The sequence below is a fragment of the Epinephelus fuscoguttatus genome, linkage group LG3 (assembly GCF_011397635.1).
Source record: "Epinephelus fuscoguttatus linkage group LG3, E.fuscoguttatus.final_Chr_v1".
In the NCBI taxonomy this organism is placed as follows: domain Eukaryota; kingdom Metazoa; phylum Chordata; class Actinopteri; order Perciformes; family Serranidae; genus Epinephelus; species Epinephelus fuscoguttatus.
In genome coordinates, this window is record NC_064754.1 from 20257511 (window position 1) to 20267539 (window position 10029).

At 42.5% G+C, this 10029-nt stretch overlaps 1 protein-coding gene across 2 annotated transcripts in view; it reads left to right on the plus strand.

The window, feature by feature from the left end:
• fbxo41 (F-box protein 41) overlaps positions 1–9822 on the plus strand; it is a 78934-nt gene extending 69112 nt beyond the window's left edge. For both annotated transcript variants that reach the window (XM_049569198.1, XM_049569191.1), the window contains 5 exons: positions 71–166; positions 273–391; positions 1818–1976; positions 3275–3390; positions 5643–9822. In XM_049569198.1, coding sequence (XP_049425155.1) covers positions 71–166; positions 273–391; positions 1818–1976; positions 3275–3390; positions 5643–5705 — 553 coding nt within the window. In that variant the 3' untranslated portion in view covers positions 5706–9822. The remainder of the gene's footprint in view (positions 1–70; positions 167–272; positions 392–1817; positions 1977–3274; positions 3391–5642) is intronic.
• Positions 9823–10029: the final 207 nt, after the last annotated feature.

Below are 10029 nucleotides of genomic sequence, written 5' to 3' on the forward strand. Positions count from 1 at the left end.
GTTTTGTGCTGTAGACGTACAGTGTCACATGTGTGCAGTATAAACACAAATTGTTTACACTTGTTACCAGAAGTGCCACAGATCCAGTCGGCCAGGAGGTGATCTGGGCCCTCGGAGCAGGTTGTAGAGACATCATCTCTCTACAGGTTGCGCCTCTACATCCATGGTAACAGACAGAGACATACACTCTCTACTTTTGATGAACACTTCATCTGTTATGATACCAGTTGTAATAAAATGAATTAACATTGAGTGTATTTTGTGTCTTGTAGCCAACAACCTGCTCGTTTCAGTAACCGATGCTTGCAGACGATTGGAAGATGTTGGCCACACCTCCGGGCTCTTGGTGTGGGAGGAGCTGGATGTGGCATTCAGGGGCTGGCCTCTCTAGGTAAATGTGGCTTGTAATACTATTCAATTTTTTGTTTAAATCCTTTCAGTGATCTTAGGGTGCTTTCAGAACTAGAGTTGTCTTGCTTTGGTCTGAATCAGGGACTAATTTTGTTGCAAAGTTGCATAATTGCCTAGAGTTGGTTCACGTTCTCATGGCAGCACTTATAAGCCGACTAGATCAAATGCCTTGCACAAGAAAACTGCTCTTGATTGGACAGAATTTCCACGCGGGAAAAATTAACGTTGTTGTAGATCGAAGTCACCACAAACAAATCGCACCAGAGTTCGTTTGTATCCGAACCGAGACCACCTCTTAAAGAAGGTCTTGGTCTGGTTGTTTTGGTGCTCACCTGAGTGCAATTGCTGTGTTCACACCTACCGAAACAAACCGCACTTAGGAGGCAAATGAGCTTGAGTTCGATTGAACCGAACCAAACGGCAGGTGTGAAAGCACCCTTAGCTACAAAATGTAAAATACATTTTTTATTTATGAAGTATTCAAATCACGTGCAGAATAAAGGAGAGGACAGAGGTAACATTTGTGGTTAGATGATTAAAGGGAACCTACTATGCTCATTTTCATGCCCATACTTGTATTTAAGGTGTATACTTAAACATGTTTACATGCTTAAATGGAAAGAAAAAAAACATTTTATTCTCCTCATCTTGTCTCTGCTGGGACTCTTGGATTCAGCCTTTGTCTGAGAGGCTCCGTTCAGCACCCGTCTCTTCCCAAATGAGCCCATTCTGCTCTGATTGGTCAGCGTTTCCAGCTTTTCCATATCATGGCATCTCTGCACCATCATTGCATCCTGGGGATGACTGTGATGGAGAAGCAGCCCTTTTTGCCATGAAAAATCACCAGTAATAGCTTCTTAACACCACTGCACATGCTCCAGTAGGAATATGATCCGAAATCAGGGAGATATTTACAATATTGGCAACCAAGTTTACATGTTTCCCTGACTGTAGCATGTAGTTTCATTCCGCAGTAGCGTGCCTAGAGCTGATGACCATACAAAGAAATCCAGCACACCGTATTTGATGTCATAGTGTAGCCAGAGTAGACAAAAACAGTTAAAACAAAGCATTGAGTATTTTGCTCACAGGGATTACTTTTACATACCCTTACCTCATTATCTGAAACGTTGGCAACGTTTGATATGAGCGTCCTTCATTGTAACAGTATATAGAAGACACAGTACTCGAAAAAGCATCATAGGTTCCCTTTAAACAATATCACTGTGATATCAGGACAAACTAGGACAGTACAGATACTGCATGTAATCAGTGTCTTAATTTTAAGCACTACTGGTTGTGACCTTACACAGGCCTTTATGTACTAGTGTAACCCACTGTTCTTATCTTGACACTCTCCTCCTTATCTTCCATCTCTGCATTCCCTTGCCTCCATTCACCCTCAGCGAGGAACTGCATGCGTCTGCAGGTGCTGGAGCTGGATCATGTGAGTGAGATCAACCAGGAGGTGGCAGCAGAGGTTTGCAGAGAGGGCTTGAAAGGTCTGGAAATGCTGGTGCTCACCTCTACACCAGTCACCCCCAAGGCCCTGCTTCATTTCAACAGTGAGTATGAAAACTGCTGCGCTGATTAATTGCCTAAAAATCCTGCCTCGTGAATAGACAACTTTTATCAGTTTACTCTAAAATTGTTGCTCTGATTTTAGCACTTAATATTTTTTGCACAACACTGAGCAAGTGGGCCTTTAATAATGTACTGAACAGTGTTATCTCATGCAGTATTTCTGTGATACAAAGAAACTGTTAACATCAGGCACCAAAAATATTTTGGGTACTGTTTAAAGCTGGAGTAGGCAGAAATCTAAAAATGCAAAACAGACAAAAATGGCAGAATTTGACAACACACACTCCTCCTGCAGCTCCCCCCTCTCTGTCCTAAGCCATCTCCAACAGACATATGCACACACTTCATCCAGCAACCCAGTGTTTCCCATACACTGATTTACTTAATCTTATTTCAGTGTATGGTCCCACACTGCAGATTCGCTCACCCCTGCTCTCTTTCTTTGTTTATCAGACCACAGATCTGTCGAGAATTAGCTAGCTAGTTATTAGCTCACCCCACAGTCCCTCTGCCTCGCTCCCCGCCTCTGCAGACTGCTTCCCAGGAGACAAGTGGCCACTAGCTCTGGAGACCAAGCTTCTGTCAGCGGATGTAGCAGCTCAAATTCGGCCAGCACAAACCCCTGAGTGCCGGGTGTCACAGTGGGCTGGTGTGCTAACCTGTGTAACAGCAGCCACAGAAAGTTTGCTGATCTGGCAGGGAGTCAAGGCTGTCTTGCATTGACTAGATTTGGGTTGCTGCAGCCGCTGACTAGGGGTTCATCTCCGGAGCTGCTGCCCACTCTCCTTTTGGTGAGGTAGTCTGTAGCGGCGGTGAGTAAGGCGGAGGACACACTGTGATTCAAGGCTTTAGCTAGCGTTAGTTACATAAACGTGAACTTGAAGCTGCAGTCATGAGTCTTTACCTCCGGTTAGCAGGAGGCGAAACTGTTAGCAACATTTTCTCTCCGTCTTTGAAACACTTTGTCAGACACTCTTTTAGACTCTCTTTTTGATAAGTCCATCTCTCTTTTTTGGGGTTGCTTTGCAGTGTGGGGAGTCATTGCCAGTGCTGGAATAGCAACTCTCTCTGCAGGATTCTTGGCCACTGAATTTGTATTTGTAGAACAGCCCATAGGAGCGCCCTCTCTCTGATATGACGTTGAAGTTTATTATGGGATCTTTGCCCAATAATGTCAAGATTAAACTGCCTAACCCAGCTTTATGGTTAAAAGATAATAATAAGAATAATAATCCACCAAATAACAAATGCTGCTCAAATCCTCCCTCCACTCACGTAGGTGTGTGCCGTAACCTGAAGTCCATCGTGGTCCAGATTGGTATAGAAGACTACTTTGAGGACCCCAACAGCCCTGAAGCCAGGAAGTTGTTTGATGAGATGGTTAACAAGCTGCAGGTAACAGCACCTCTGTGTCACACATCACAGGACAGGGAACACACGCCATCAGCCACCACTCATACATGAGCACATACAAGTCTCCATGTTCAAGAAATCTTGAAACCCATGACCTTTCCTCTAACGACATAATCTGGCTGAAGTTTCCGTAAGTAAGCACATAAATAATATTTTATGTGCTGATTAAAGCTCCCAACAGGAAGAAGCAATGTTTTGGGTTTTCCCACACACTTATTCAATTACTGTGTAACTACTCTCTCCATCAATGTGGTGTTGACTTTGTGAGGGTAATGGCTAACAGGGAGGTACTTGGAGTTTTGCACCACTGTATGCACATGACTAACAGCTTGGTCCGTACTTCTTTAGAGGATAAGATGCATCTATATTTATCACAACTACACACACAGTTTAAACCATGACTCAATCCTTGAAGTCCCAGTGATGGTTGGTTGTGGATGTGCGGCTGCTAACTCACTCGAGCAGAGGCTCACTGTGAGAGGCTTGGGTCACCCTTATAGCTGACCACACACAAACAGAGATATAAAAGCTGTGAAATCCCTGGTTTTATTTATGCTTTGTTTTTATGACTCAGTTTTACAGTGTGTTCCTCTCAGATATCACACTCAAGATGGTGGGGTTGCTCACAGCAGTTAGGTAACCTCTCCAAACGGCTGTGATTTATTTTTATCCCTCCCTCTTTAAGTTTGCTGTGAAGAGAGAGCCAAAGTTCTCCTCTCGTGTTTAATCATCCCGTTTTTTTTTTGAAGGGAGCTCTGGAGAGGTGAAGCTTATGAAGCAACGCCGTCATCCTTAACCCGCTGCACCTCAGTGCTTTACAGTTTTTTATAGCTTTCTGTCATACACCAGCTACTGTACACACTTCCTGCTAACGGAAAAAAACAGAAAGGTATGAAGAGAACAGAGGGAAATGGCAGCTGAGTCCTGAGAAGAAAATGTCGCAAACCACAAATACATTACATATCACATCAACATTTCTATACTGACTTTGGCACAGGGAGGCGGAGGGGAAGGTAGATGGCATGACACTCAGGCGAGACACCTGCCAAGCTGTAGACCACTGTTCGAGACCAACAAACAGCAAAAGCAGTTGTGTTTTACAAGTCATTGCTTTGTTTTTATCGGATTTTTGGGCTTCAAACATGGGTGTTTTTTTTTTAGCAAGCTATCAGCAGCAAGTTTTTTTTCACAGAGACATTGCCGCTTTCCCATACCCTGGAAATCCAGAGTTCTCGCGAGAGCACAATTTGAGTTTGCTCAGCGAGTCACTCTGGCAATCAGTAATGATGCTCAGTACCTATGCCCATGAAACCGAGCTACACCAATCACATCGGTGTATCTGATATAGGCGGGCCAGAGGTGAGCTAAACAGATGACGACAGCGCTGCGACAACGAAGTCCGGAATCAGACAGTGTTTGAATCTTTCCTTTGCAAGAAGGACGTTTTTGCTGTTTTGCCGACCGGATACGGCAAGAGTCTAATCTACCAGTTAGCTCCGCTGGTAGCTAAGCGTATACGCCACCCCGTGTATTGTTCTGATTGGTCGATAGTGTTATCCAATTGCGTGCAGTGATATTTACAAATGCATGCTTGGCGCCGCCCCTCGAGTTTGGCCATTTTCATTACTCATGGCCAGACCCTAAATCTTTCTAGATTTGGGTCTGGATTTCCAGGCTAGCTTTCCCAGCCGGGATTGTACAAAAGGGATGGTAAATAGACTTGCACTTTTGTAGTGCCCTTCTAGTCTTCTGACCTCTTAAAGCACTTTAACACTTCTTGTCACATTCATACACACATTTATGCACTGGTGGCCAAGGCTACCATACAAGGTGCCACCTGCTACTCAGTTACAGTAAACATTCATACATTCAGTATCTTGTCCAAGGATACTCGGATTGAACGGCTGATCTTTTGATAAGTGGACAACCCACTCTACCTCCTGAGCCACAGCTACCTGTTGTGCCCTTCTTTTTCTAGCCATAAACAAGTGTTAACTGTGACTAAACCTCACCCCACTTTGCTGAAACATGAAGTTCCTGCGTATCCAATACAGAATATGTAAATGTTTTGTATCAGGGGTTTGCAGACACGTACAATGCCAACATTTTTTTCCTGACAATTGGGTTTGAAATGAAGCGTTGTTGACCGTCAGATATTTAGAAAAAGATAAATCACGGACAGTTTCTTTTGAGAAAATGAAATTCTGATATCACTTTCTCCCTTTTTCATCCAGGCTCTGAAGAAGAGACCGGGCTTCTCCAAAATCCTCCATGTGAAAGCAGACAGTCTCTGCTAACATCTTTTGTGCAGATTCTTCAAGTCTTGGAGAGGTGCCATCTTGGCTCCAGTCGATCAAAAAGACCCAGCTGTTTTGAGCCCCCTCCACAGGGTTGAATACGTCTGCAGCACTGACAGAAACAACAGAAGACCGCCATGATGAACCAGGACCGAGGCTCAATGTGCATACTCCACAAGTACAAACTTCAAACAGAAAAAAAAAACAAAACAAAACTCATTCACCACTCCGGTACGGGGAAATCAATATCTCCTTCATGTTGGTTATGACTGAACAAACAGTCAGGAGACTTATTTGGACAAGCAGTGGCACTATATATCACATGAAGGGCCTGTCTTAAACCTTACAGACTCAAATAACACAACAAAACTGTCAGATTTCTTGTTCTCAGTCGTCTTCTGCGTTCACCGTGAAAATGGTGGAGAAAAAAAGATCCCTTTCTTGAAACGCCTGGAGCCAGGTGACAGCGCTGTATTTAACTGTCTGCATCTACACAATGCTTGACATAAACTACCTTCAACACCAACAGCTCGCAGGCAGGAGCACATAATGAAGCGTGCATACTTTCCGCAGAAGTACATAAAATGGTGGCAGGAGTAAGAAATTATAGAGAAATTGATTCCCTCGAGAGATCTTGAGCTATCAAAGTAAAGAGTCTTGAGACAGGAGCTTTATGTTTGTGCGCGTGATCCGAGGATTGAATAAGTGGTTTTTCCCATCCTGCCCGCCCTACACTCTGCTGTGTGTTGAACAACTTTCAACACGTACTGCTTCCACCCGGGAGAGAGACAGGCTGCACCAGCTCCAGGCACAGTGGAGAGAGCAAGGACAGCCTCCCTTGTAAAACACAAATCTTGACAGTCTTCTTAGCCAATTGCATGGCAGCGATGCATTTACCCTCTTCTACCATCCTCTCTGCTTCCCCATGTGAACGGCGTCGTGTCACTAACCTGGACTCAAGTGTTTTTGGACAGTTGTAGTATCTGTGAGAGAACAGGACGCAGTATCTGATGCTGCTCAGGCCGGAAGGATGATCCATAATGCATTTCTCTCAAAAACTGGTGCCATTTGTAACAGTGTCTGTCCTCATTCCAGTGAGCGTTTTCTCCAATGTGCCATTAATGAGGGAAGAGGGACCATGTACAGTAAAGCAGGTGTTTAATCTCGTCAAATCATCACTTATAGCAGATTGATTTGAGTGTAAGCAGCTCTCACTGAGCATAAGGGTGTTGTGTTTCATACGGAACATGGTCTCCAGGTGTATACAGGTGTTACAGTGTTTATATATCATGTGACTTTCATACTTTACCATACTAAACAGTGCCATTCCTATTAATAGTGCTCGTCGTGGCTGAGGCCCTGATCAATCCTTAGTTGTATTTTTCAGCTGACGTCCTCTGGCTCCCTCTGCTGGTTGTTTCCAGGCAATTACACAGCCATCGGACAGCTGGTGTTATGTGACACTTTGTACTCTTTGCAGCAAGGAACAAGTATCACCGTTACTGTTTTGCAGCAGTCAGAACCAAGGAATCAGGTCATCGGTATCACCTTCAAATGAGGCGCAATTCGCGGCTACAATTCAGTTTAGCCTATGTTGCAGAGATTCTCAAGAAGTATGAGTAGCAATACTTACTGTGGGTGAATGCTCCTCTGTGCAGATAATGAAAGGGGGGTTCCAACAATTTTGCACATCCACTGGTTTATTATTCACAAGAATTAAAACTCGGCCTTTGGAAAAAGTTGTATAACGCCGACAATGTTGCCAAGTCTGAGAAAATAACCCTTGCAGTGTTATATTGGCTTGGAAAGTACAAATTAATAGCACAGAAAGCTGCATTACAAGCTGGAGGGCATGTCGTTTGAAAAAATGTGGCTTGACCCATACTAGGGACCAAAAGTCAGGATATTTCTGCCTTTGCTGCATTGATTTTTTTTTTATTCAGTCTCTTGGGAGTCCTTGAACATAATGAAAGTGCAATAGTAAATGACTGCAGCTCCTATTTGACACTTACAATCACTTTGCTTTAAAAAAATCTTGCACACAGATTTGAAACAGGTTGAAAAAGTGATTCACACATCAGGCAGAACATCACGCCCCCCCTTGCTTAACAAGTTGTTCATTTTACATTGCACATCTCGTTTGTCTCCACAACACACGTTCGTGGGCGGAGTGTGCAACAGAGCAGGAGGGCCAAGCAAGTGTTGGGGCACGTCACGGGTGCTCTTTGAAATCTCAAAAAGTCACTGATGAGGATGTTTTTTCCGGGGGGGTCTCTGCTTTATTGTCAAAATCGTGTTTATAAGGACTTGTGTAGCTGCATATCGTAGTGATGGTATTCCAGGTGAGTGTGTGAGAACAGTTGTGGGTGTCCAGTTATTCATGTTCTTCCAGTGCTGCATATTATTATCCTACACTGGTACTGATTCATTTGAGGGAAGTCGGTTCGTGGGGAAGGTGTAAAACTTTGCTGACACAATAGAGAAAACACAAAGCACTTGTCGATTTTAAGTTTTAGACAATCCTGCCTTCGCTATCAGCTACTCTGTACATAGTGTTTGTAAAAAACAAAAGAAAAACAACAAAAAACAAGAAAAAAAAGGACCAATATTTGATGTTATATAATATTAAGGTCATACTTATGAGTGGAAAAAGTTGAAGTTTACAGGTCTTCATTCTGTAAGCATTTTCTCTCCAAAGTTGAATGAAAGATAAACATAGAGAATTATATTATGTATAACAGTAGTGTTGAAATTGCAGTTGTGTATTAGATACTTTATATTAAATGTGCATCAGAGTCATATAGAGATGGAAATTATTTAAGAAGAGGATAAAGATGATAATTCAGCTATTTATTTCTATAAAAAAACTAGCGATGTGTATAATGTTAGCATGTTTGTGTTCGAGCATCAATCATTAAGTTGCCTTCTTAACTGTTCTGCTACTGTGACGAGAAAAATTATTAGATGTTTAAAGAGCTTTGATTGCCTGCAGGTTAATAACGTTTCTCTTTATTTGATCCAGTCTGTTGTTGCACTAGTGAGAAAAAAAAAAAAGATATTTCAGATGTTTATTATAAGAGTGTTGTTTTTAATGTTCAGCTATTTCTCAGTATTTGACAAAATATGATGCACTTTTTTTCCTGAACACTTTTATCGGCCCGTTGGTCGTTGGTTTAGTCAAAAAACGACGATGGTTTCTGTCAGCGGGATACTCGGCGGCGTTTTTAGTCGTGGTGTGAAACTGAACGTCCACTTACACGTTCGGTTTCATGGGAGGAAGATTCTGGAAATACAGCGATTACATATGAACTTGTGTGACTGAACACACGTACAGTTAGCCTCTTTTCTCTTACACCATCTCTCATGTCTCATCAGTTGGGAAGTTGAAGATTGAAACCGATTGAACGACATTCAAGTGCTTTTTAGGTTCATTGCCAATATGACCTTATGCTCTCCTTCGTCTTTGTTCCTGTCTTTTAATTTAGTTTTGCATTATACTGTAGATCTCACGCTCATACCGATACTTACCGTTTGCTTTATTGTGAAAATGGACCTGCTGAAGATGTAACAGAGCTTGTGTGCTCTGAAACTGCAGATTAGAGGTGCCAAGTATGCCGGAATCCTTTTTTGGCTTACATCTCCACTCTCTGCCTCTCCAAATATAAAGCAGAATCATGTCTCATTTATTTATTTCTGATTCAGAAACTGAAGCATCACTTACGAACCAAGGTGCTTCCTCATTCTCATGTTTATTTCATATTTAAAATCGAGATTTATTCCTTCTCTCTGTGCATTTAAAAACAAACAGTGTCTGAGTGTCCATGTACCTCTCTGTACATATTTTATGTATGAATGATTGTACTCTGCCCGTTCATCTGAATAGTATTTTACACATTACCTCAACACTTATCTGGGCAATTAAGTGTGCAGTTTGTCTTTGTAATTTTTTTTCTTTTGTGTCATTTTTGACTGCCATCGACAGGTACGACCCATGAACTTCATCCATGTTGCTACAACAAACAAAATGGATTCTGTCGCTTAAATAAACTTTCCCAAAAGACGATCAGCCTTCTGCGATGACTGCAATAGATGGAAATGTTTTACTATTCATTTTCACTCATTTGTTGTCATCAATAAAATTGCTTTAAATTGTATTTGGTTGCGCTCTGAGCTGCTTTATGAATTAATGTCTAAAGGAATTGTAGATTACTATACATTCATTTTCTGTGGCTGCTTATCGTGTTGGGGGTCGTGGGGGCACTGGAGCACCCTGGACAGGTCGCCAGGCTATCACAGGGCTGACACGTAGAGACACATAGAAACA